This window comes from Malaclemys terrapin, chromosome 5, assembly GCF_027887155.1.
Source record: "Malaclemys terrapin pileata isolate rMalTer1 chromosome 5, rMalTer1.hap1, whole genome shotgun sequence".
Taxonomy (NCBI): domain Eukaryota; kingdom Metazoa; phylum Chordata; order Testudines; family Emydidae; genus Malaclemys; species Malaclemys terrapin.
In genome coordinates, this window is record NC_071509.1 from 131684927 (window position 1) to 131712251 (window position 27325).

Here is a 27325-nt window from a genome sequence, read left to right on the forward strand (position 1 = left end):
CAGATCCTATTTGTTGAAGTTTGTTGTTGGCAAAATTGCTTATTTTTCAGCTCTAAACTTCCAAATGTTCCTGGAGGGCACAAGTCAGACAGTGGAAGAATTGAAAACTGGCTGGAGTCTGTAGTGACAATAACGCTTAAACAGACAAGAATTCCAAGCTGAGGGGTGGAATGATACAGTTGATTCGTACAAATCTCATCAAAGCTTTTGCTTCCAGCATTAAGAATTCACCAATGCAGAGCTCTTAGTTTATACAGAAAACGGAGCTGCCAGTAGTGGCCAAAGGCCATTTTCAGTGTCCTGATAGTAAAGCTGAGTGCTGCTCCCATTGCATGACTGGATACCTGGTGACCAACAGTCTCCTGTGTGGTATGCCTGAACGTATAAACAGAAACCACTTGATCAAGTGACGCAAAGGTGCAGCAAAAACATAAGTAAGCAACTTCCTACCTGTACAAAAAGAAGTTAAAATAGTCCAGTGTCTCATAATGCCCTAGAAATAAATCTATCTAGAATACGAAAACAGACACCTCATAATATTAAGGTTGCAAATTTTAAATGCTCAGAAGTCAGACTATGAAAAAGTTATGGTCCTAGTAGTAATGTTACCTCAGCCATGATGCATTTCCTGTATATCTTATGGTATGCATTTAACAGCATAAATTCTAGTGAATGAAAAAGCTAACGTTCTCATAGCAATGTTTGCTCTCAGCCATATTTTACCTCTTAACAGCCTAGATACTGAAGTCCTCTCTCTAGATCAGGCACAGCATGGGCAGGTAAAAGGAGAGACATCAAGCTTCCTCACCATGCAAATATGCTTCTATCTAATTAACAGAAGTTGGTGCATTAAAAGCTGTATCTCGCCCACCTTGTTTGTCTCTACCTAGAACAGTCAATTTAGGTTTTTTTGTGTATCTAAGTACTCACTTGGGATGAGAGACTCCATTCAATCTCCATTCCCAACTGGTCTTCAGCCACTTTGCCGTTTCAAGGGAGATGTGACAGCTCCCCAGAAGACGTTCTACTTCTTGCAGTGGTGGCCTCTAACAGTAGTAGCAGCAGCAGCACTGGGGCTGTCTCAGCAGTCCTAGGAAAACAGCACTACTTCCGTTATTGTCAGTTCGTATTTGGGAGGTTTTCTTTGTGACCATTGGTTCTGCAGAAGTTGACTGCACATGCCCAGAGCTCTGCAGTCTTTGAGCTAAAGATTCCTTTTCCTCCTACATGAGGTGGATTTCTCGAGTCCTGCACATATAGATATAATCATTTTAGTGCAGATTGGGTCTCTTGCTCTTCCTGCTGAAGGCAAGTAGGGAGATATTTGATCTCTGAATAGAGGTGTTTCAGTAACACAGCTCTTAGTACCTCTCTCCAGACAACAGACTCTTAGCCAACTGATACATAGCCATGGTGGGTCAGCAAAAGTTGCTTGTTCTGTTTGCCCAGAGTCACAGTGACAGCTGTCAAAGGTGGGAAAGGTTGTGAAAAAAGTTCTACTCCTTCCCTTTTAGAGAACCCAGTTTGCAATATTTTGGACAACAGCGTTCCCTGTCCCCAAGATCCAACTCTAATTTCATCAGAGCGAAAACTTTAAAAACAAGAGCACTAGTTTCAGGTTTCTGTACATAACAAAACTGTCTCTCAGAACCCCCCTGTGGCATTCTGAGTGCAATAGGATTTATAGTACAGTGATGTTTATGCTCCTGCAGCACTGAAATGGAACTTTTATTATTTTTAATGAAAAGAAAACAAATTCCACCCTGGCTGGAATGTAGTTCAGTTTATCTGTAACCATGTGAATCTGGGGAGCCTGGGAGGAAGAACTCTGAAAAGTTGACACAATAGTCTATAAAAGCCCAATAAGATCTGGCTAGTTAAATTTCAAGAGCCAGCCCTGAGCTGGTGAAAACGGTCACAGCTACGTTGACTTCAATGGAGTTACAACAGTTGACACAGGTTGAGGATCTGCCCCCAATTTCTTTTCACTTCAGTTTTGTGGTTCATTTATTACCTTAACACCATAAAAAAGAAACATCAGGGTGTGATTTTAAAAACTCTTCTCATCGGTACATAGCACCACACCCAGATTGAAATGTTTTCTGCTCCTTTCTTTTGAGTTCCTCTCTCTGACCTCCCCATGTGAGTCCCTTGGTGACTGTTTCCATTGCTGATGTGAAATCTTGATTTCTTCCTTGCTTCTATAGCTTCATATTGAAGACCCAATCTGCCTTGCAAAATAGGCTATATTAAAAAATTGTTTCGGGAATTTTTATCTTGAGACACATGATCACAGAAGACACTCAACTTCCTCCCCCGCCCCCCCCACAATGAAAGTTTCTAGCCCTGATGGTAGCAATGAAAAGCTTGAAAACATAAACTCTTTAAAAAAAAAAAAAAAAAATCAAACATCAGGAGGCAAATAAAAAGAGCCCAATATTTATTTGTTTAAAATTTCATTATTTTGGAGAGACCTGATTCATACTTTTTGAACCCTTGTTGGCAATACGGGGAGTGATCTTGAAATCCCTTTAATTTAATATGGTTGTACAAGACAGTGTGAACAGGATGAATCTTACACACACATACACATCTCTCTCGCACATGCACGCAAACAAAGATATGGCCCATCCATACGGGTTGGTAGCAAGTCAGCCCAAACATTTTAGTTCAATCTGTTTGCAAGATCAGTTCCTGAAGGTAGTTTTAACATGCTGTGGTAATGGTATTTGTAACACTGTTGCACTCAAGAACGAGAGAATTTCTCCTCTCTCCTTTCTTCCCTGTAGATAGACCTGTAAACATTCCTTCACTTGTAGACAGAGCACGCTTGATACAGAAAATGGAGACACTGTAGAAATTAAACCCTTTGATGATGATTTTTTTTTTTTAATTCTTAGGACCCCAATTCAGGAAAGCATCCCTACTCAATTTTTCTCTGCTTAAAGTTGAGCATGTGCTTACGTGCTTTCCTGAATTGGGGCCTACAGCTACACTTTAAATTATTGTGGTCTATCCTGCAGCACACATGGGCTTGTCAGCCTGCTTACTTTACAAAATGCCCATAGGACTGTGGGGTCATTGAAGTAACAGAACTTGCTAAGCAACTGAAACTGAAGATGCTGGCTGACAAACGTCTAGACAAAACCTGCAGTTGGTTAATTGAAGCCCTTGTGGGGGTGGCTGCAGGTGTAAACCGAGTCTGTCTTGGAAAATCCATTTTTTCTCTGCTGTAGGTTATTCTTTACCCAGCAATCTATGAACATGAGCTGCAACGGCTAGGTTTCTCTAGCAGGATTGTGTTTTTAAATTTTAATTCTGAGGGTTGGGCCGTGCATTGATCCATACAACACAAGGCAGGTAGCATGAACCGGGAATTAACCTGTTGCATACAAGAGACACAGCTCCTTTATTTCATTCAGGCATGCAGAATGTACACATTTTTGCATTTTTCCTTCTTTAAATGATTGGCTTTCTGCAGTTTACCATTGTTTACAAACTGACTGCGCTAGAAATGTACCATCCAAAGATCCTCAAACATCCTTATTTATCCCAGCCACTGGCTTGCATCTAATATTGACAGCTGACAAATAACCCTGACAGCTGACAAATAACCCCGACAGTGTACCACTAAAAATCTTACTACAGCCGCAAACACCCTTTTTAATCTCAGTAACGATCTGGCATCTCATTTTGAGAACTATTCAGAGATCTTTGATCAAAATCTCCTCCCACCACCTCTTCTTCCAGACACGTCTCATCTTACTTAAGATGCCTTTTGTTTTAATAAGAGACCCATTTTTCTTGATGGAGTTCCATCACAGCTTTTCAGAAACCATTCCTGTGGGGAACTGGGTCTGTATAATGGGAATTGTTAGCCAATGTAGAATTAGATTATCAGTAAGATTGTATGGGAGAATTTTTGTGGGAGTACTCTGCAACAGAAGCTGTTTTTCCTTGGAGTTGTTTTTGTAGTTCTGTTTAGGTCTAATTGTTTGGCTTTCAGACCCTGTAATAAAGTATCTAAGCACATTTTTTAAAATCACTTCAGCCACTGCAATGTGCCCCTTTTGTCCCTACAGAAAGGGAAATGTTTACCCTGAATTGCCACCAACTACAAGAACAAGGGTATCACATTGAATTTAAACGGTTGCTCTTGGTACGAGCCACTGTTATGGTGTCACCTTCTATTTCAGGCCAGGAAGCTCATCAGTGATTTTGCCATTATCTTGTCCATTCTGATTTTCTGTGGAATAGATGCCCTAGTAGGTGTGGATACACCGAAACTAATTGTGCCAAGTGAATTCAAGGTAGGTAAAAGTGGTCTCTCAACACACAACCGTTATTTTACTCGGTGGCTTCTGTTGCACTCTGCTGTTTCTATCTTCCTTCTGTGAAATTACCAACCATGAGACCAACAGTCATACAAAAATAAGCTATCCAGGAAGGATTGTATTGCTGAGCCAGTTAGAAAGCAGTTTATTTAGAAGTGCAAATTTATATCCTCTCCATTAACACCATGTCAATTGGCTGAAATGTCTTCTAAAATGTAATGACAAATCTTGAACGTAAAGCGGGATCCTGCCAACCTTGCTCGTGCTCAGTAGCACCTTACTCCATGATTTCAATGGACCAAATTGTGTTGTGTTTACTCACAGGGCCGGCTTTAAGCCGATTCCCCGGAATGGGGCCCCGCAATGTCCGGGGCTGCTGGCGGAGCGGGGGAGGAGGAGAGAAAAAAAAAAAAAGCCGTATCCTGCTTCTCCCCCCTCCCTCCAGTCCTTGCCATACAGCTGATCAGTGCAAGCCTGGGAGAGAGGGGTGAGGAAGAGGAATGCGGCGTGCTTGAGGAAGACGTGGGGCCAGGGCAGGGATTTGGGGAGGGATCCAATGGGGGCAGGGAGTGGGTGGGGCTGTGGGAGGCAAGGCGGGGATTTGGGGAAGGACAATGGGGGCAGGGAAAGGGTGGGGCTGGGGGGGGGCAAGGCGGGGATTTGGGGAGGGAATCCAATGGGGCAGGGAGGGGACGGAGTTGGGGCAGGGAGGGGGCGTGAGACAATTGGCGTCCCTGGTGTGGGGCCCCGCACCTGCTAAAGCCGGCCCTGCTTACTCACACCGGTGAGCCTTCACTCGCCCATGTAGTTTCACTGCTTTCAGTGCTTGAATGTGCTCGAGAGAGACCGACCAGTAGGACTACTTGAAGAGAGTGCTGCTACTCATCATGAACAAGGATGGCAGAATCTGACCCCTAATAACCACTTCCAGGTTTTAAACTTCAGCTGACGTTGGTATATGGGAAGAATTAATCCCAAATTGTCAGTGTCCTCAGGAATCTTCCTTTAGTCAGTTTGACGTATTAGTGTTTGGGTCCTTTTGCTGCCTGGATAAACATGCTTTGGTTGGGGGGGAGGTCGTTAACATGTCGCCACTCTGATTCCTGTTTTCCTCTCTTTGCGCTTGAAGCCAACCAGCCCCCACAGAGGCTGGTTCGTCCCACCCTTCGGAGGGAACCCCTGGTGGGTGTACCTTGCAGCAGCCATCCCTGCACTGCTGGTGACCATTCTCATCTTCATGGACCAGCAAATCACAGCCGTCATCGTCAACAGGAAAGAGCACAAGCTCAAGGTGGGTGCCTTGTACCTTGCATGAGTGCAGCAAAGTAGCGCCTATCCTCTCCGTGACAGAGCCAGAGAGACAGCCTGTGGTGGTAATGGGCACCTGCTCCCTTCAAAATACTATGATTGGTATTTAGTAATAGCATGTATTTTGTTCTAGCACAGATTATTCTTCCAGATTTGAAAGCAAAGTCATCACTTCAGCTTGAAAGCGACCGTATTTCTCGAACAACGCTTGTTGTTAAAGCAAAGGACACAGATGGTGGGCCAGATCCTGATGTTTTTACTCTGTCACAACTCCTTTTGACTTCAGTAGGCGTTCTTTCTGAGTGAGGATGGAATAAACCCCAAGGTCCAGATCCTTGACCGTCACCAAAGGCCCCAGTGCAGGGAATCCCTTGTAGGGCATAACGCCAGCATGATCATTGCTAGCCACATACTCCTCCCACCATTGGAGTAAGGGCCTTGTCAGGCTTATCCACACAGCACTCCTGCTGCTGCTTGGCTTGCAAAGAGGTCCCTAGGGAGCCGCTCTAATCGCTGCAAATTAGAGCAGCCTTATGCTGTGAGCAGATACTTTTGCTTACACCCACCTTTGATTCCCCAAGTGTGAACACTGTACATCTTAAAACAGCTCTGAGTAAAGCTTGAGATACCTTGACCCTCTCCCTGCAGGAAGTGGACTGTTAACCGAACAAACTCCCAAGTAATGGGAAAAAAGGCTATTAGATTTCACATGTGAATCAGTTATTCCAAAAATTCTCACCTGTGGCTTCTGCTCCTAGTGCTGTCTCATTGGTTTTCAGCACCACTGCCATGGCACGAAAGGAAAAGATGACAAAGCAACACAGAGGGGGACTTAGGAGAACAATAGTGAGAAGAAAAATGGTTTTCCCTGCATGGATGCCCTTCTTAGCTTAAGTTGGGCACACTGGTGTGTCCTGCAGATAGAGCACAACAGCAGAGCACAGAAAGCTGGCCATCCCTGTTGCAAAGGTGTTTCTCCTTGGATTTAGTGGTCAGAGTTTTGGGGGAGATGGCTCATTGTTTCCACCTGCTGTTTGCTGTCCCCTGGGTCAGCAAGTGAGGTGCAGGTGAACAGGGCAGATACATAAGGTGAGAACTTTTCCGAATTCATCTTTAACTAACAAAAGGGGGCATTGACTGCTTGAAACTGGCCTCTCTGACTGCAATAGTGCTCTCAGCAGTACTAGACGTCTATGGTAGACAGTTCCTGTGGCAGAGGGAGGGTAAACAAAGCTCATTCCAGAATCCATCCGCCCTGGTCCCTCAGTTGGCAAGAGGTAGTAAAAAGCATTTCCTCCCAACAGAGCTGAACGTCCTCAAATCCCCAGCCCCTACTGGCTTGGAGCTCAGCCAGGCGCTTGGGGGAATAGCAGTAATTTCTAACAGAGCTGGTCTCAGCTGAGTTTTCAATTCCTTGTCCGGTGAAGGGTCAAAAAAGGCCTTTTATCACGGAAAGATTTTTTCAGTCTGAGGACAGAATAAATTGGCCTTGATAGTTGTGCAGGACTCTGTGATGTGAAGAAAAGTGGGAGGAAGGGTACTCAAACCTGTGCGTCACACCAGGAGGTACTGGGGCAGGGGTGCTGCTGCTGCTCCTTTTTCACTTGCCGCTCCCTGGTTTTCCAGGAAGCCGGTTAGAATTGTGAGATTTTCCAGAACCCATATGCTGAAGAAGGAAAAGAAAATGCTTAAGAACATAAGAACGGCCATGCTGGGTCAGACCTGTGGTCTAGCTAGCCCAGTGTCCTGTCTCTGGCAGTGGCCAGTGCCAGATGCTTCAGATAGAATGGACAGATTAGGACACTTTTGAGTGATCCCTCCTCTGTTGTCCAGTCCCAGCTTCTGCCAACGGGAGGTTTAGGAACACCCGGAGTACGGTTTTGTGTTATGGACTATCTTGACTAATAGCCATTGATGGATCTATCTTCCATGACCTTATCTAATTATCTCATTTGATGTGAATATGCAGGATAGAAGTATCCACTTAGCCTTTGAGACGTATGTGATGAGACCCACACCATCCCTCTGGTGGAAAGGCTAATGTGCATTCCTGCAGTTATGCAGTGCCAGTTAGGCACATTGGCAGAACCAGCTCCATCTGAAGAAGTGGGGCTTAAAAGGGTGCGAGTGGCTGCAGAGATGGGGGTGTTTTCCTTGGAACGGTGTAGCTGCCAGGGTCTGTTAGTGAGCTCCAGTAACAAGGGAGCTCAGCCTGAGGCAGTTGTTAATCTTGTCCTTCAAGCCCCCTCTTTGAGGCAGGCAGATACTCAAGTTCGGTATGAGCAAAGGCTCTGGAGGGCTGCATCCAGTCAGTGCCCTGCGGTGGGTACTGGGAAGCACGGCCAGGGGCTAGGGACAAGGGGATTGTAAATTGGGCTCTGAAAGGGTCCTGGGAGTGAGCTGGGCTCCTGCCAGGAACAATAAGATTGCTCAGGAGTGAGGGCAAGAGACTCAAAGATGCCCGGGCTGAGGGTTGGCTGACTACAACATGGTTGAACTAGTGTTGCCAGTACCTGCCATTCATCCCTCTGAAGCATTCCCGACTGTGACATCAAAAGGCACCTTGGAGGATAGGATTTCTGCCAGCGTGGCTGCACTGCTGCCTTCCTGGGTTTCCAGTTCACTTTCCTTTTTATTTTTTTCCAGCAAGAAATACAGATAGTGAGTCAATGCCAGCCCCACGCTGATCCCTGCATGAGAGATTCGTGAAACCTGTGGGGTGTGGTCCGTGGGGGTGTTTCTAAACGGCTGTTTGCGTCACAGGGGTCGGACTCGGCTGCTCACCTCATGGGTGGGAAGCTAATCAAACTAGTCACTAGCTCAGCCCTTTCTCTGGCTGCCGCTGATTGACAACTTTCCCTCCCCAGAGAAGCTATTGACTGTTGCTGTCTTCAAGAGGAAGAAGCTGCTTTGTGGTGGTGGCTGGCTTTCTTCGTGTGTCTTCAAGGGATACTGGGGGGTTTCACCCCCCATCTTGTATCTTAAGGACTCTCCCCCCTACCCCCTAGATTCCCAGAGTCATGTGAGGAAGGGGTCAAAAAATAATCTGACCCTGTTGTCCCACAGGGCAGGGGGAAAGGAAAAGAGTCCTGCCCCACCAGAGTGGCTGTTACATTAAGCCTAGAGAGCTACATTGCCCCTTAAGGGTACGTCTACACTACCTGCCGGATCGGCGGGTAGTGATCGATCTATCGGAGATCGATTTATCGTGTCTAGTGTAGACACGATAAATCGATCCCCGATCGCTCTGCTGGCTACTCCTGTACTTCACCGAGGCGGAAGCGGAGTCGACGGGGGAGCGGCGGCAGTTGACCCTGCGCCGTGAGGACGCGAGGTAAGTCGACCTAAGATACGTAAGATACGCTATTCTCGTAGCTGAAGTTGCGTATCTTAGGCCGATTTCCCCCCCCCCGCCCTCCCAGTGTAGACCAGGCCTAAGACTTCCTTAGTCACTGGGACTTCTCTGCCTAATGTGTGTCAACAAAGCAATGACTTAGGGTCCCTGAGTTTCCACACTAAGTCTTCTCGGTGGCTGCAGCTTTTCTTGGGGAGCAGCCACTGGAAGAAGGGACCCATGGCCCTACGTGTGTGTGATGGGTAGAGGGCCAGGGGTTAGTTGTCATGCCAAATCCTGACCTCTACGCTACAAAACTCAGTAAATCCTAGAGTTCGAAGGGATGACAGGACACTGGCTCTGCCCTGTGGGCCTCTGTCACCCTCTGTACTTACAAGATCAGGGAGTGGCCATAGGGTGACCCATCAGAGAGAGGCACTGGGCCCACCAGGTGATGGCGATAGGGAGTCGGAGGGTTCTGGGGCTCGTTGAGAGGGAAGCCAGCTGAGGGAGGGTCCTATGGCACATTAGAAACATGTATAATAGTGAGACAGAGCAGGGTGTGCAGACTTTTCTGTTGTGAAAGCCTCTTGCCACCATGCTGGAGGAGCACCTTGAACCCTGAACACTGGCTCCGTATGGGTGGGTCCAAGATTCAGTATGAATACCCTTGTACAGCTCTAATTATTGTCGCTGACATCCCCTGTCTGACCATTTCAGATGGGAAGATGATGTGAATTAACTGGGCAGTAACTAGAATCCAGTGGATAGAGCTGAGGATACCACCTGACCTTATGCTTGCTGGTAGGCTCATGCATAGGGGTTTTTGTTCATTCTAAAGCCTGCCTTTCTCTCAAGTAAAAGGATCCTTAAAGCTGGAACCTTGGACTGGAGCTGATTTTTGCTTTGACTGTTTTGTTTTTATTACAGCATAAGGGTCAAGGGTTTCTCTTGCCTTATCAAAATGAGCAAAGTTTCTGTAGATTTGACAAGCCCCTATGAATATATATTTAATAGCATGGTTATCGTGCAAGGAAATCACTGATCGATAGCTTTAAGCAATATGCAAAACAAGGTTTGTTTGTATAACCATTACACCTGAGTGAACTCAGCATGTTGGTCTGACTGTCTGATATTAAGAATCTAGGCCTCGGAGACTTTGGGGTGATGAGATAGTGGGGTAAATCCACTCTAGACTGGAAATGCCAACAGGCAGACCCCAGTGTGACAGTTGATTTTTTTGTTTTGTTTTGTTTTTGTTTAACTGCACAGTAGACTACAAGGAAAGAAAGTGAAGAGACTTTAATTAGAATCAATAAGAAAGTAGCCTCAATTGCCCATTTATGAATGTTCTTTAAAGAACTTTGTAGTCACTAATATAGTCACAATATGGTATATAATGATATTTTTTAAATAAACGCTCTAAACTGGCCCTTTACAGTTTCTCATACTCTATAGAGTTTTGCCTGCCCTGCAGGATGAATTCCATTGAATAATATTGAGTTCCTGTAAAAAGGACTCTCCCTTCTGCAGGACGGGAGGCATTTTAAAAGGGCTGGAATGTAGGAATAAAGACTGATGCATAATGAGGGTTATGTTGGGGTCATTATTTAGTGTGAACCTAATAAATAATATAATTACCATGATATGGTAACGATTGGCATTATTTCACAACACATGAAGATTTAGGATCAACCTGAAATTGACCTCAAAGAGTGGGTTAGAATAATAGGGGAAAGGGAAAGATGTTTTTTGTTGTTTTTTGTTTTGTTTTTTATTAAAAGATTGCCTTTGATTGGGATCTGGATCAAGAAATGCTGGCTGACTGCTGAGATTGGCATAAAATATACTTCTGGACTCCTTATTTCTTTAGCAAGGTGAACATCAGCCCTAGTTCATCTTATTCCAGGCCATCCATGTATTATTATTCTTCACATAGCTTCCTAAAGGTTAAAGCCTTTCTTTAACCTTAATTAGAAGAACACCATAAAAAGAAAGTGAATATGGAGGCTAGGTACAGCCATGAACTGTACAAACAGTTTTCTGGAAGATCCACCAAAAGGTAGAATCAGCGTCCATATGCATTTTGCAGGGGGTTATTTCCTCACCCACGATTGTGAACTTCCTTTCTATAGCCTCCATTTCAGACAGTGTCTCTTCTCGCCAACCCAGCATTTATGCTGCTTCACAAATGTAGCCATTTTATCTCCATTAGGAGTAAGCCTCAGGGAGGCAGTGGATGACTGAAAACGGCATCCTTTTATTGGTGGCGTCCATCTCCTCCTCAGGACTAATGTCTCAGCAGTATTGGTCATTCAGGCTCTTTGGTTTCCTGTACATTTCCCGGTGAAGTTGTTGTTTATTACCACTTAAATGATGACTAGCAGTGATATGCTGTGGGTGAGTGGGGGTCTATCTCTCCTCGGAGCTCATTAAAATTCTACCACCAAATTGAAGGGAAAGTTGGAGTAATCTCCCTGCCTCTGACAGAGGCACTGTTATTCTGGCTACTACTGGAGAGACATCCCTGGGCTCATTAAAGTATCTCTGAAGAGATAAATTTTCTCTTGCTTTTGAGTAGATTGAATCTAATAGGCAGGTATTTAAAGAAAAAAAAAAAACCTGCCGGGGAAGAATTCCTACCATCCCTCTCTGCAAAGTCGACGCCTCCATGCCAACTTGAGTTCAGTTTAATACAAACTGAATGCTACTTTTCTAGCAACACACTGTATATTTTTTCCAGTAACAAAGTATAAACTTTTGACCAAAGTGCTGTTTAATGTAAAAATTTGTTTCCTGCTTCCTTTGTTATGGTTATGAGAACATGTTTGGTTTAAATGGTGGGGGGGAGGGAGGAATAAATGGATTTGTAGTCCCTCTCTGCTCCTCAGCAGCAAACATGGCCCTGGTACATAAAATCTACTGGCAGGCTAAAGTGGGGACAGTTTTCGTGGGAGTGCCTTGTTACACTATTGGCAGCATATCACTGTCTAGCAGACTGAATTTTGCTGGCCTGTTAACCAAGGTAAAGTGATACACGTGGTAGGAAAACAATGGACAGTATTCAGGTCTTGCCAGGTATCTTTCCCTGCTAGAACATCACTCAGCAGGTCTGACTCACCTGTTACTGCTAATAAACTCAAATTTAACAGATCTTAAAACATCTAATCTTCAAAATATGAAATTTTGTAGATCCCATTCTTAATAATGCTCCCTCCTTTCCTGTCTCACCCCTTATGGTTCATTGATTTGGAGTTTTTTCTGTTGTTCTCTTAGTCTGCTTGCTTTTTATGTATACCAATAATTTTCTCAATTTCAATTTCCAAAGCAATTTCAAGTTATTAGAAGACCGCATATTGAGATTTTAAAGCAGCCTGGAGAATCTGGACACCATCCTCCCTTTAAAATTAATGATCCCCTAGATTGCTTTGAAAATCTCAAACAGTACACAAATCTGGAGGCGGTTCGTAAAAATAAAGTACCGTGGTGGCCATTTATGAAGTCAGCATTTTCCCACTGCAGTCACTAAAATCCTGCACTTGCTTCCTGTTCTAAGTACAGGATCTTCGATACCACAGTGTGATAACTGTTGGTAAACATTGACTTTTGGCACTGTTTGGCTTTGATAACCCTTCTAGCTTAAGTGTGCTGTCAGGTAGACTTTAGTAAGTCATTATGCTCATAGTATCAGGGGGTAGCCGTGTTAGTCTGTATCTACAAAAACAACAAGGAGTCTGGTGGCACCTTAAAGACTAACAGATTTATTAGAGCATAAGCTTTCGTGAGTAAAAACCTCACTTCTTCGGATGCATAGAGTGACTTATTTCACAATAGGTTCTTAAAACTAATGTTAAGCTGTGGACTGGTTTTATTAAGGGGTACCCTGGGTTTCTAAAGCTTTGTGATGTCCAGGGTGTCAGTTAAGCTAGCTGGGGGGTGACTTTTCAGAAAAAGACACTGTCATAGTTGTTAATATCAGATGAAAAGATCTTTGCAAGGAGTAAGGGCTTCCATTATGTGGATGGATGTGTGGAATTTGTATTATGAATAACTATCTATAGGATTTGTGGATGCTTTGTAAATCAGAACACAAGAGCCCAAGAAGGAGAAAATGCATGTAATGTATCCAGCCCGTGGATGATTTGGTGCCTTCATTTCTATGACGGATTTCCAAATAATGAGTCACTTCATTCCTGCAGATATTTGTTCAGCTTTGCATTCACCTTCACACTAATTGACGTTGTGTCTGAGGCTTTCCTGTAAATGTGCTCTCTGTGATCATGACTAGACCAGAGGTGGGCAAACTACGGCCCGTGGGACCGTCCTGCCCGGCCCTTGAGCTCCTGGCCAGGGAGGCTAGTCCCCAGTCCTTCCTCCCCCGCAGCCTCAGCTCACCGTGCTGCCAGCGCTCTGGGCAGCGGGGCTGTGAGCTCCTGCCAGGCAGCGCGGCAGCGGGGCTGGCTTCGGCCGGGCGGCATGGCTGCCAGTCCTGCTGCTCTGAGCGGCATGGTAAGGGGACAGGGAGCGGGGGGGTTGGATAAGGGGCAGGAGGTCCTGGGGGGCAGTTGGGGGACAGGGAGCAGGGGGCGGTTGGATGGGGCGGAGGTTCTGGGGGGGAGGGGCGGTCAGGGGATGGGGAACTGGGGTGGCGGGGGTTGGATAGGCATGGGAGTACCGTGGGGCCTGTCAGGGGGCGGGGGTGTGGATGGGGTTGGGGCAGTCAGGGGACAGGGAGCAGGGGAGGTTGGATGGGGGTGGTTCCAGGAGGGGGTGGTCAGGGGACAAGGAGCCAGGGGGGGTTGGATGGTTCAGGGGTTCTGAGGGGAGCAGTCAGGCAGGAAGTGGGAGGGGGCGGATAGATGGCGGGGGGCCAGGCTGTTTGGGGGGCACAGCCTTCCCTACCCGGCCCTACATACAGTTTTGGAACCCCGATGTGGCCCTCAGGCCAAAAAGTTTGCCCACCCCTGAACTAGACCTATATGCACAAGCAGGATATAACTCTTGGCCTTCTGCTGTGTCTAGAGAAATGCCCTGTTGTAACTGGGCCTGTAGGATAACAGCTAACTCTCCCTTATAAACCACTGTCTTGCTTTTTCGGTAGTTGCTCCATGCCTCAGCACTTTCCAAGTTCTCTTGTTGCCATAACAATCTCATGGGGTGCAAATGGACCATTCTGTTTTCTAAGACACTGCTGCAGTTTTGTAGGGGTCTTGGACATGTGATTGATAAGAGCAGAATTTCTGAGGATGGGAAAGTGGACAATGTCATTACAGATCATTTTGCAGGGGTCTTGGCATGTGATTTCCTTGTCAATACAATCGCTAATAAAGTAAGGGGGACAGTTAACTATAAAAATAGCACTATAAAATGGTGTGTTTGGGGGGGGGAGGGGTTTTAAAAGGGCGTATTACCAAGTGAAAGAACAGACAGTCTAGAGCTGCTTTGAAATACCCTGCAAGATTATACCCAGGAAATATATATATTTTTAGTACTTGAACATAATATTGTTTGGATAGTTTAAATTCCTGCCAAGATTCAGTGTGCATCCAGTCTTAATTTTTGCCGGTTTGTATTACTTTCTGTAGCTGTTCTCAGCCCATAGTTTGATTTGACTAATACCCTTTGTATGGAATTATTTTGCTGGTTAGTGGGCTTGAACTCCCCTCCCCGCATATAGTATATGTGCATGTTTTGTATATATGGTGATCAATTAATTACTGGTGGACTTTCTGCAATTTTGATCTCTTCCTCACAAGGCTGCCTACCCCCTTTATTTGTTAAGTCATCCACCACTGTACTATATACCTGTGTACATTGATAATTCAGCCTCTGAAGGTCATCCGGTCATACTCTGCTAACTTCTGATCAAGATGATTTGTGTGCAATTACCATCAGTCTAGAACTATGAGAAGGTCCTGGTGCTCTAAAACGTTTGATGATTAGCTGAATACTAGAATGTTTCTTGCCTGTCTCTCTCCACAGAAAGGTGCTGGCTATCATCTGGATTTGTTTTGGGTGGCTATTCTGATGATTATATGTTCCTTCATGGCCCTGCCCTGGTACGTTGCTGCTACTGTGATCTCCATTGCCCACATCGATAGCTTGAAGATGGAGACCGAGACCTCAGCACCTGGAGAACAACCCAAGTTTCTGGGAGTGAGGTACGGCAAACCAAAAGCGGCCTTGTTTGCATGCAAAGATCAGTGTGTGCTGTAAGTGATCTAGCACCAAACAGGGCAAAGGCAGAGAGACTCAAGAGGAAGAGATGTGAGATTTACAGCACATTTTCAGCTTAGCTGAGAATTCCTCAGAACTCCTTTAGTCCTCATTGGTTGTATTCGCTTAGAAGTTTGTATTGAGTAGATCCTCTCCAGGGTTGTTTCCTAAAAGGGAAAAAAGTTGTCTTAAAACGTGTGTGTGTGTGAGAGAGAGAGAGAGAGAGACAAACTTTTAATAAAAGTTATATATTGTTTTTCACTGCTTTGAGAGTGAAATATGTAGGCTGAGATTTTTCAAAACTGACTAGGAGACTAGCCACACTCCTCTGGGAGTTTTGTGGCCAAATTTCCCTGGGTGGCTTTGAAAAGCTGATCTGTAATGATAAGAGCAGGCTTTCTGAGGATGGGAAAGTGGACAATGTCATTACAGATCATTTTGTAATTGGAAATTAGACAGATGTACATGAACAAATTCAGTGGCCAAAAAAAAATCAAACTTGTGGCGCCTAAAGCAACCAGCTCTACCCAATCTGGCAATTTAATGCAATATGTAGGTACCCAGACCGAGTGGCCTTAAGTGACTTGAGCCGGAGCAGCTGTGCATCTGAAATTCAGGCCACTTACCTAGGTGCTTAAATGTGAATTTAGGTACCTAACTTTACATACTCGAAAATGTTGGCCAGTGTATTTTCAGACTCGCTGAGCAACCCTGGCTCCCCCTGAGGGCAATGAGAAGTGCAGACACTCAGCACTTCCATAGAAAGTCAGACCAATAGTGCATGACTTTCTTCTGTAAGTGTGCTGACCAGCATACAAAATTGTGGTTTCCTTCTTAGACGAGGATTCAAAATATGCCACCAACTAATGAATCAGTAGCCAATGATTTATCATTGATACGCGTATAACACACATTGCCAATCACCAGGGGCGGCTCTAGCTTTTTTGTCGCCTCAAGCACAGCAGGCAGATTGCCTTCGATGGCATGCCTGCGGGAGGTCCACCGGTTGCGCAGCTTCGGCGTACCTGCCGCCAAATTGCCGCTGAATCCGCGGGACCGGGGGACCTTCCGCAGGCAAGCCGCCGAAGGCTGCCTCACTGCTGCCCTCGCAGGGACAGGCAGGGCGCCCCCTGTGGCTTGCCGCCCCAGGCACGCGCTTGGAGTGCTGGTGCCTGAAGCCGCCGCTGCCAATCACATACAAAGAATTTAGCCTGCCCGTTGATGGCTTGTGACATTACGCTTTCAAACATGTTCCCCCAAAATTGATTTGTAACATCCTACTGATTTGCCAGTAATTTGTTTGTTATTTAGCTATCTGAGTAAAAATGACACTGGGAATTGTCTCCATTTTCAAAGGAGCCAGGTTTTCAAAGATGGGTGCAAACTGCTGCACCCACAAATCAGGCAATTGGACAGACGTGCAAATACATGTTTTTTGCATTAGCAAACAGTGTGCATGTTCAACGTGTGTGCATGATGTTTCTGGCCGTACCATTGCCACACAACTTTGAAAATCTGCCCTCAAAAACTAATCGTTAGAGTCTGGTGTTTTGTTTTTGTTTTGTTTTGTTTTTTTGGAGAGTTGAACAGAGAATGAAACCTAGGTTAAAGCAGGAGCTAGACCAGTAACTGTCTGATTTGGTTTCAGGGAGCAGAGAGTCACTGGAATCATTGTATTCATTCTCACTGGTGTGTCAGTCTTTATGGCTCCCATCTTGAAGGTAAATATGTTAAATTTTCCCCTTTTCCTCCTTCTTGGGACACTGAAAGATCAGGAAGCTGCCCACACTGCAATAACAGACTGTTTTATGATAAGACTGTCATCATAGCAGTATGGAAAAGGAGATTAGGGAGAATTATTGATGTAGTTTTATAATTTAGTGAGAGCTTAAAATACATGATTTTTCCTCCTAAAAAGTTTATCTGTAGGTTGATACAGTGTTGCCAAGAAATTTTAAGATTGGGTTTTTTTGTATCCTTTTAATACAAGAGTTGCTTTAAATGTTTGCGTGCAGCACTGTTATATTGTACTTCATATGTTTCATGCATCTGCCACATGCATGTGCTCATGCAAAATATACTGCAGACAAATTTAGAGAGCTTCTTGGAGCCATGCTGGAAGCATGGTTGATAGCACAATGTATTTGCTCCATGGAAGACACCGGTTTACAATGAATGTATAGTCAAGAAAAAGAAATGTGAAATTATATAAGTGTATGTGTACAGCTATTTAAATACTGCTTTGCATCAGTGGTGTGGCACAAAGAAGTCAGGTATACCACTGAATCTGGTCCTTGCACTTTGAGTCAATGGGAGGTGAAGGAACGGCAGTACTGTGGTATTGATTATCTTAGCCTGGGGGTGACAGAGAAAGTTTCAGACTGATTCCCTTTCCAAACTCCCCTAGAAGCCAGAGTGACTTCACTTTATAGTCTTGGAGGAGGCTGCCAGGTGAAGAATTAGGATTGTTTCTTCAGCATGCATCAGAGGGATGGATATGATGTGAGATGTGCTTTATGCATGCATCCAGGGCATCCACATATTGTATGTACCAGAAAATCATTGAGCATATCTGAAATAAGACAAATCCTTTAGCTCATCCTGTTAGTACTGTGGAATCCAATTCCTGTAGTACATTAATTGCCATGAATAACTTTTTAGTGATCTCACATATGAGTGTAGAAAATTTTGCATTTGGCACCCAGCTCATGGTGTTACAACTCAGAGTGTAGACATGACTTAGATGATGAAGAGTATAAAGAATTATTGGCAATCCATAAAGTTCAGCTGGTCTGAACTAACAGAGCTACTCCATGGCTAAAATTCTGACCCCACTAAAGTCAACGGGAGTTTTCTCACTAACTCCAGTGGGCCTGGATTTAAGCCCTTTAGGTCCAGCTGTCAGAGCATTCATAAAACCTGCTTTGCCTTTGAACAGAACAACCAAGAGAACTGAACTTCTAGGCTTTCTCCTCTTAAATCAGCAATATTTCCATCCCTCAGAAATACTGCCCACCTAAGCAGTATGCAAAGTGTATGCATATGAGGAGGATGATATCCTAGAAATACAATTTCTTAATCTCCCCGTTTTTCTTGATGGCCAGCTAGTAGAGTTCCGCCCAGGCACTGATCAGCTCTGCCTCTGATTTCTTTTTTTAAAATTCATTCCCCTTGGGTTTTTGTCTGTTTGCTACAACATAGATGTTTGCCTATTTTTTGAGATCTGGGATTTATTTGCCTACAGCTACATATATATAGGTTACCGTTAATACATCATTAGATCATAGAACAACACTAGGGAAGCTAGTTACACATCTCCGGTGCAGGAACTCTTCTATTCGTGTATTAGACTTTTGTGATGACGATTATTTATTTATAGCATCCAAGATATAGACAGTAATGGGGAACAGGAGAGTTGTGCCAAACAAGTCCCAGCCCTGCGGATTTAGAGTTTAAAGGCACAATCGGTCGGGAGCAGTGCAGAACAGTAGCATACGTTACGATATAGAAACAGCGGCAGGGCCATAGTAATTGAATGATGTAACAGGTAGGTATTGTAAGGGAGAAGGCAAATGAGAACTTTATGTGTATTAATCAGAGAGCAGTGTCCTGGAAAGGCATGAGTGAGCAAAGGGGAAGATGTGACCCTGGGGTGGAGAGGAGGCAGCAGGACCAAATATGGGGAGGGGCCGGTGGTACCAAGTACCTTGAAGGGGAAGAGAAGAAGCTTTTAAAAAAAAAAAAAAAAAAAAAAAAAAAAAATCAAACCTTTCCTATTCTAGATTTCAGTGGCTGGTTTTACAATAGTAAATTCCTCATCATGATTCTTCTTAACTCTTCTTCTCTCCCCCCCCCCCCAACCCCCCGTCTTTAATTTCATGCTTAGTTTGATGTATTTGGTTGTTACTTTGTGGCTGTCCCCGATGAACTTTTATATTTCTAAGCAAGGATTGCTCTGTTCACTGATCATTTTACACACTTGCCTGAAGGACGTGTATGGGGTAAAGTTTGTGGGATAGATCTGTATGATTCCCATTAAGGTCACTAGGAGTTACTTGGCAAAATTCCAGAACCTTTAACAAAACTCAGCAGTGGATTCTGCTCTTGTAAGAACTGCTTCGTGGAATGCCTTGTCAAAGCTACACACCTTATGATGCCAACAGTAAATTGAATACTAACAAGCCCAAATTCAATAAAACAGTCAGTGAAATGAATAACTGCATTACTGCGGTTTTGGGTGTTTTTTAATGTCCCTGATTCTTCTACTCAGTAATGGCAGATCTTAGTTCCTGCTAAGAGAATGATAACCAGTTTCCTATAAATACATTTTTTTCTTTAGTTGGCCAGCAACAGGTTTGCTTTGAGTCTGTCAGCTAGCACTCCCTTCCCTTACCAGAGAATACATTGCCAGACTGAAATCTTCCAGAACTAAAGCACTGCACTTTTCCTACACAACTGGATTAGCTTAAGCATGATACTCTACCTAGACTTCACCGAGGAGTGAGTTATGTGTTTGTTTATTCTGAAACAGTGCGATGATATTCAAGTACTTTTTATTTTAAAAAAGAGAGAGAGAGAAACAGCACAGAAAAACTTAAGAGCTGAACTAAGATCTCCACAAACTTTCGACCCATCTTGCTTTAGGAGACATTGTCTCGTCTTATCCCTCAGACACCACAGTAATGCAAACAACACAAAGTGATCATTTTTTTCCTTTCCTACAGCATGCTGTCAGAAGGTTGCGGCAAGCAGGCTGCAGGAAACTCATTTAGCTTTTAATAATGAATATAAATGAATCACATTCAGTGAAGCAAGTGCTGCAAACAAAGCCACAACAAAGGATCAATATACAGCAGAGAGACTTGCAGAAGCTGGTGGGGAAATGAGGCACAGTTGAGAAATGGGCAGCACGTCCTCATTAAGGCCTGGATCCTGCACAAACTTACGCATGCTTAACTTTAGGCACATGACAGGTTTCAGAGTAGCAGCCGTGTTAGTCTGTATCCGCAAAAAGAACAGGAGTGCTTGTGGTACCTTAGAGACTAACACATTTATTTGAGCATAAGCTTTCGAAGAAGTGGGCTGTAGCCCACGAAAGCTTATGCTCAAATAAATGTGTTAGTCTCTAAGGTGCCACAAGTACTCCTGTTCTTTTTAGGCACATGCTTAACTTTAGTCCCATTGACGTCAGCACAACTACTTCTATTTTTAAAGTTAAGTGTGTGCATAAGTGTTTGCAGGGTCAAGGCCTAAGGAAGTACTTGTGTGCTACTGTGTTTATAACCTAGGAAAGGGTTAATAATAATGTGGTGGGAATACACTAAAACGTTCTATTGTCCTGCTTTAAAAGTTGTGCATCGAAGATGTTAAAGAAATGTGTCGCTCAAAAGAAAACTGGAATGTACTCTTAGTTCAGAGCGGCATTGGATGTGCAATGCCTGCCCTGCAGTGGTGGTTGCGAGTCATTACACTAACTGCTTTTCTCACTGCAGGGTGACTGATGCAGGCACTGCTCTTTTGGTGTCAAAGAAATTATATTAAGGATTTTAAGCAAATCTTGTATTTGGACCATCGTCTGATATTTTGATTAACCACATGTCATGTTTATTACAAATAACTTTGCTGCTCAGCTGAGGGACTCTTTCATTTTTTGGCAAGCTGCATCGTTATTTTGCTGCTGATAAAGGCTTTTTGTCTGCAGTTGGAGTGCCAGATTTAAAAAAAAAATTAATTTCCATGTGCTGCCATCTGTTCCGCAATGTGGTTCAGTGCTTTGAAACCGCTTCCATCCCATGCTAGGGGGATTGCGTTCAGTGGGGGGTGAAGTGATCCCTATGTATCACCTGCCTCGGAAGGGTATTGGGTTTGTACTAATCAATGAATATTTATAAAGCACTTTGAGACCTTTCAATTAAAGGTAGATCCCGACCAAGCAGCTGGGCTGGGTACTTGGCAGATGCATGGTGGGTTGAAATAGCCTATATTGAAGGGAGTGGGATAGCTACAAAGGTGGGGGCTCCTCTAGCATTGACCCCTCTAAGCCATGCAGGGAGCACACATGGAGCAAGGCTATGTGTGATGCAGAGGGTGGACCCACTCCCTGTCTGGTTCCCCAGCATCCAGCCTAAACATTACCCATTCTACTGCAAAGGGGCCTGTTGTGTAGGGTGGGCTGGGCTTGCCACTTATGTGAGTGCAAAGTGGTGGTGGTGTTTGGAAGGCAGGTTTGGCAAGTGAGATGATGACTCACAGTTGTTAGCCCGTGACTAGTTATGAATTAACGTGGGTCAAGGATTGGACAAAGAGTAAGAGGTTTGGTTCACATCATTATCTAATCTCTGGTTTGCAACTCTTGTGAGAACAACCTTTCTTTGCAGATTTCTAGTCTTTCCAGAGGCTGGCAATATGATGGGAATATAGTCTTTCCTTTTGGGAGGCAGCATTTCTGCATCCAGTTTTATTCAAACCCACAAGTGAAGGGACACAGGCTTGTTTTACAACTTCTAAAAAACTTTTAACCTTATTGGAACGTTTTCCCACTCCCTGACTCTGCCTCCTGGTTGGGCTGGCTTCACTTCCCTTCTCTGTTGGGCAGATTTTTGTGTTGTATGAGCCCTGTTGTCTCCCAATGTAATTACATCTGCCCTTTAGCTATTTATTTTCAACACAAGTGCTCTCCCATTCACTAAAATACTATATAAAACTTGCTAATTTCTATGACTTGGCATTACTCATGTGCGTACGAAATTCAGGGTTAGCACAGGATATGAATTATGTTACTCTCTGTGCACCAACTAGATGATTGTTTGAGGTTATTCACTGTAGTTTTTCCACTGTTCTTTTCCTTCCCCTAGTTTATACCGATGCCTGTGCTCTATGGAGTGTTCCTATACATGGGTGTTGCTTCCCTTAATGGAGTGCAGGTAAGTTCCCATAGCAACCAAAGCCACTCTGATATTTAAGGGTAGATTCTTTAAAGGACCTTGTCAAGAGGATGGTAATCATTAACCATTGCTCTTGTTTTAACTACTTGCCCTTTCCCTCCTCCACCTCATTTTCATTCCAAAGGCTCTTACCAAGGCTTCACAAATATTATCACACAAATATTGTCTTGTAGATGATACCAAATAAAAGCAGACTTTCCACAGGAGAGCACCAAGTTCCGGTCTTCCGAGCAGCGTCACTGCCACAAGAAGCAATCGTACCCTTTTAAGTGTGTTCTCAGAGGGTGATTTAAAACCGTCTCTCTGGCCCCTTCCTGACAAAAATGCTGAGAACAGTGCGTGTTCACTTGCCATAGTCCTGCTTCTTAGATGGCTCGGGCCTGTAACTGGGCCTGCTGCTTTGCATTAACAGGATTTATTGAGGTGGTATTATTCTCCAGCATGAACTGGTGGGAATAACTGAGCAAAGTCGAGCCCCTTTTCTTTGTCACTGAGGAAATGTTATATAAGGGAGCCTTTCTGCCAGGGCAGCCGCTTTAACTGGCATTAGGAAGCTGGAAGTGGTTTTGTTACTTTCTATCACCTGCTAATTGCAAACTTCTTCTCCACTTAGCAGAGTTTTAATGGGAAAAGACTACATGTTCTGTGGATGCATTCAGAATTTACTTAGTCCTTTTAAAAATGGCCCTTTCACCCCCTAGATTGAGATTAATCTGGTTTCAGAATCAGCCAGAAGCAGGCATCAGGCCAGTGCTCTGGCAAGGGACAAGCAGTCAATTGTAATATTCACTACCCCTGGTTCTTCCAAGCAGAATTTCTCCGTGCTCTGGCCCAGGTGGCCCTTGTGCTACAAAATTTTTGTTTTTCAGCTGTCCAAGGACAACTTCTGAGTGATAGGAAATCCTGGCTGGGGATTCGCTCCAACCCGTCTCTTCCAGTAGGGCGAGAGGCACTTCCCCTCTTACCAGCTCCTCAGGCTGCTGGTCCTCCGCTGCTGGCAATCAATGCCACTCTTACAGAACTATACCCTTCGCACCAGCTAAGAATCTGGCCCCTAGGCTCTCATTTTACACACTGTCCAACATTTCCAAACCCAGATGCCTAATGTTAGGCACCTAAATCATATTTGGGCACCTTAATGGAACTTTAGAGACTAACAAATTTATTAGAGCATAAGCTTTCGTGGACTACAGCCCACTTCTTCGGATGCATATAGAATGGTCCATTCTATATGCATCCGAAGAAGTGGGCTGTAGTCCACGAAAGCTTATGCTCTAATAAATTTGTTAGTCTCTAAGGTGCCACAAGTACTCCTGTTCTTCTTTTTGCGGATACAGACTAACACGGCTGTTACTCTGAAACTTAATGGAACTTGCTTGACTTTGAGAAGTGTTGGGCAACCACAAATCCCAGTGAAATCCATGGGAGCTACCGGTTTTTAGCACCTTTGAAAATCAAGTAACTTCTATTTAGCTGCCTAAATATGGATTGAAGAGCCTAACTTTAGGCACCCAGGTTTTAAAATGTTGCCTATTGTGCAGAAAATAAAGGTTACTTAAGATGGAAAGAATTCAGCCACGGGGGGCAAGGGTGGGTGTTGTTATTGCAGGAAGAGCAGGTCACCATTAGTTCCCAAATTAAGGGTCAACAATGCTTTATCACTCCTTTTTGTGTATCAGCTACTCTATTGTATCATTTAATTTTTTCTTTCTTCCCTCTCCCGCTCAGTTCATGGATCGTCTGAAGCTGCTTCTGATGCCTCTGAAACATCAGCCTGACTTCATTTATCTGCGTCATGTCCCGCTGCGCCGGGTCCACCTGTTCACGTTCCTGCAGGTGGTGTGTCTGGCCCTCCTCTGGATCCTCAAGTCAACTGTGGCTGCTATAATCTTCCCAGTCATGGTAGGTGGTGTGTCCAGTTTCTACTTCATTTCAGGCTCCCTTTACTTAAAGCACCCCACAAAACACATTACAGCGCTAAGCTGGTAGACCCCTAGCAAAGAACTTTTGTCAGTCCATCCATCACACTGATACAAGATTACAAGGGGATGCTCTCCGCGCCCTCTACTCTTCGTGTTCGTGGCTGCTTTTTCGCAAATCCTTTTTGGGAAAATGGGTCCATAAAGTGAATTTTTTTTCCCAAGAAACCACAATTAATTTTGACCCATTTTTGCTGCCACAGTCAGATTTCCCACACCCTCCCTCTGAGCTATGTTAACATATAAGAAGTGCATTGTTTTCCCTTGATAGTTCACATTAAATACTGCACAGAAGTCTTCTTCCCTGCTTCTGAATAACACAAACTGACAAAAGCGAAGGAATTTGAGGGCAGAGCTGTCCTCCGTGTCCTTTGCTTGTGTGCTGCTGTAACTCAGGGTGGGGAAATTGAGAAAGTTAATTGACTAAGTCAGGAATGAGAAGTCGGCTTTCCTTGGAACTGTGTGTCATAAAAAATTAACAGTGGTTCATTTACTCATTCCAGCTTTGGGGAAGTGTTTTTTATTTTTCAATATTACATCAGATTCACTCTAAAATGTTGAGTAAATGTTGAAGGACAAATTATTCACCCAATATATCATTGTGTAAATGTATAAGGCTCTTGTATGGTATTTACTCATACCATATAAGCATGTATGGGAGTGTTGGGGGTTCTGGTCTTGGTGCTACCAACCAGAGCACCAAGACCAGAAACCCCAACACTCCCACACTTCGGGGGAATTCAAATGCACACTTTGCAGCAGGTTCTCTTTTATAATGGGTCAGAGCAAATCCCCAAACCTGAAGACACACCTACACAAACACATGATCCTTGGAAGAGCTTAGCTGCAAAACCAAACAGCACAGCTCAGGCCCTTCTCTATTATGTGTTTTATCTTTGGTATAACTAGAACGCTTGGAAGTGAGGGTTTCATTCCAAACCTACTGTGACCGAAACAATACCTCCATTAATGTATACTCCATAGAGTCCAGCCTCCAGCTTAAAGACAGTTCAGATTTCAGCTAGGCTCATGCCGGATGGCTCATCATGAAACCGGGGCTAAACTTAGCTTATTTCAGGCTTAGTTAATAGGTGAGTCAAAGCCAACTGTAGTTGTACAATGTATGGTTTGTCTAAAAAAGAGAGAGAGAGAGAAACAGAGAAAAAAAATAATGGGACGCATTTACTCTTGTGTCGATGCTGTTAGAAGGAACAAAGCTGATGCAGTTAAGAAAATTCACTGTGGTTCCACTGTGGAAACATTCCTATGTAGAAAGATACCTTTAAAATCAATATATCTGGTCTGCTGGCATATTAAGAGCCATATCTTTACAAAACAGGAGTAAAAACATTTAGCAAAGGCATCTGAGAGACACTGAGCTAGATTCTCTTCCTCATGTGCACAATAAGCAGAGATCTGAATGGACTCCAGTTACACATCCCCAGTTTGTTACACCTGTGCAACCCCCCGAAACGCGATAGGGCTGCACAGGGGTAACTGAGAGCCTGGCTTGGCCTGCAGAGTTTCAGTTGCTGGTGATGGTTCACAAGAAGGCAAGAACCCAGCTAGACTTTTAGTTCCCAAGTTAAGTTTGAAGAACTGGCAGTTAGAGAAATCAATCCTGTTTACTTGTAACCCAAGCACCTTTTAATACAGAAATAACTGGGACACAGTAACCATGGAACCACTCAATGCCATGTTTTCCAAAGTCATTTTTCAGGGTAGAATTGTAACTTACCTGTGACAGGTTATAGTGTAACCCTGTATATTATTCCTGTTTACTCTGACTTGTGGTCACCTAAGACATTGAAACCTGGAGTCCAAATCAGCTCCAGGGTTTAGATGTCCAACCTGACGTGAGCTATTGCAGTAGCCTATCAGATTTCAGACGTGTTAATTTGCAGACAGGACTGAGGCATTTGTGAAGAACAGTGTCCGATTGAATACACAGGGTAAAGCCAGAATCCCTGACTAAAGGTAATGTCCTCAGTGAGTTAGGGGAATGCTAACATTTAAATAAGGGAATGCTGAATTTCTGTCCCACCAGATCCTGGCGCTTGTGGCCGTCAGAAAAGCCATGGACTACGTCTTCTCCCAGCATGACCTCAGTTTCCTTGACGACGTCATTCCAGAAAAGGACAAGAAGAAGAAAGAGGATGAGAAGAAGAAGAAAAAGAAGAAGGGCAGTCTGGATAGTGACAATGACGATGTAAGGAGCTTCCTGCCATCGTAAAGTAATGACCTCTAGCTAGCTAATACTGGGTGTCCCTAGGTGCACTCCCTCCTCCCTGCCTAGTTTGACTCAGACTCAGCATGATCTTTACCCGCTGCAGGCACCTGGCCCTGAGCTTGTCATCTTTCAGATGTCCCTAACCTCCGCTGGCGGAACGTTCATTTCCGAGAACCAAGAGTCCCGTTTTCACAAGCACACTCTACTCCGTGTCTATTGAAATGTTATATGTTCTGAGTGCTCTCTCTTCCCCTAGTCTGTTTACGCCCTGACTCTTTCACTTCTGTTTTTTGTTTTGCTCTTTAGGATGTAAGAGCTCTGGGCAACCAGCTCCACTACCAGCGAAAATAATACACTTGTTTGGAGTATTCCACAGCTCTTTAATTCATTCATTTCATTTTTAAAAGCGCACAAAGATGTGACTTGCTTAGTCACATTCTGCAAGGTCTTTTATTTGTGGCTGGTAATCCTGGCTTGAAAATTGAGAGAGGATAAGTGGCTGTCTAGAGTGTGATTTACTCGGAGCTCTAATCTCTGATTGTCGTGTGCATTAAAATAATGAAGCATAGCTGCTAATGTTGCTCTTAAGTGCTGTGACTGATCCATGTGCCTTAGAATACTTCAGTTGGGTTTTTTTTGTTCCATATGCACTTAAACAAAAATATTGCCCTTGTGCCTTTAAAGCATTTTCCTACCAAGGCTCAATTTGAGGTCACCTGTCTATTAAATCACCCTCTTTCTCTTGGGGAGTTGGCTCTCTTTACCCCCAGCTGAATGACAATGGGAAAGGACAATGGGGCTTTAACTATTAAAGTACAATGAGGCAGAGAGTTTGGGCTAGTGTTAGTGGGGCTACTTCTTCCTCTGCTCCATGAAGAACCTGACTCCTGTGGCTGGGAGAGGAAGGATGCTCCCCTGAAGAGGAATGCTGCCCCTCCTCCTAGGAGAAGAAAGAGGTGAAAAAATAGCACAAATTGCAC

General features: G+C 44.2%; 1 protein-coding gene across 6 annotated transcripts in view; it reads left to right on the forward strand.

The window, feature by feature from the left end:
* SLC4A4 (solute carrier family 4 member 4) overlaps window positions 1–27325 on the forward strand; it is a 251234-nt gene that overhangs the window by 216550 nt on the left and 7359 nt on the right. For all 6 annotated transcript variants that reach the window (XM_054029025.1, XM_054029029.1, XM_054029024.1 and 3 more), the window contains 7 exons: window positions 4197–4310; window positions 5464–5625; window positions 14959–15137; window positions 16841–16913; window positions 22047–22115; window positions 23865–24038; window positions 26163–26324. In XM_054029025.1, coding sequence (XP_053885000.1) covers window positions 4197–4310; window positions 5464–5625; window positions 14959–15137; window positions 16841–16913; window positions 22047–22115; window positions 23865–24038; window positions 26163–26324 — 933 coding nt within the window. The remainder of the gene's footprint in view (window positions 1–4196; window positions 4311–5463; window positions 5626–14958; window positions 15138–16840; window positions 16914–22046; window positions 22116–23864; window positions 24039–26162; window positions 26325–27325) is intronic.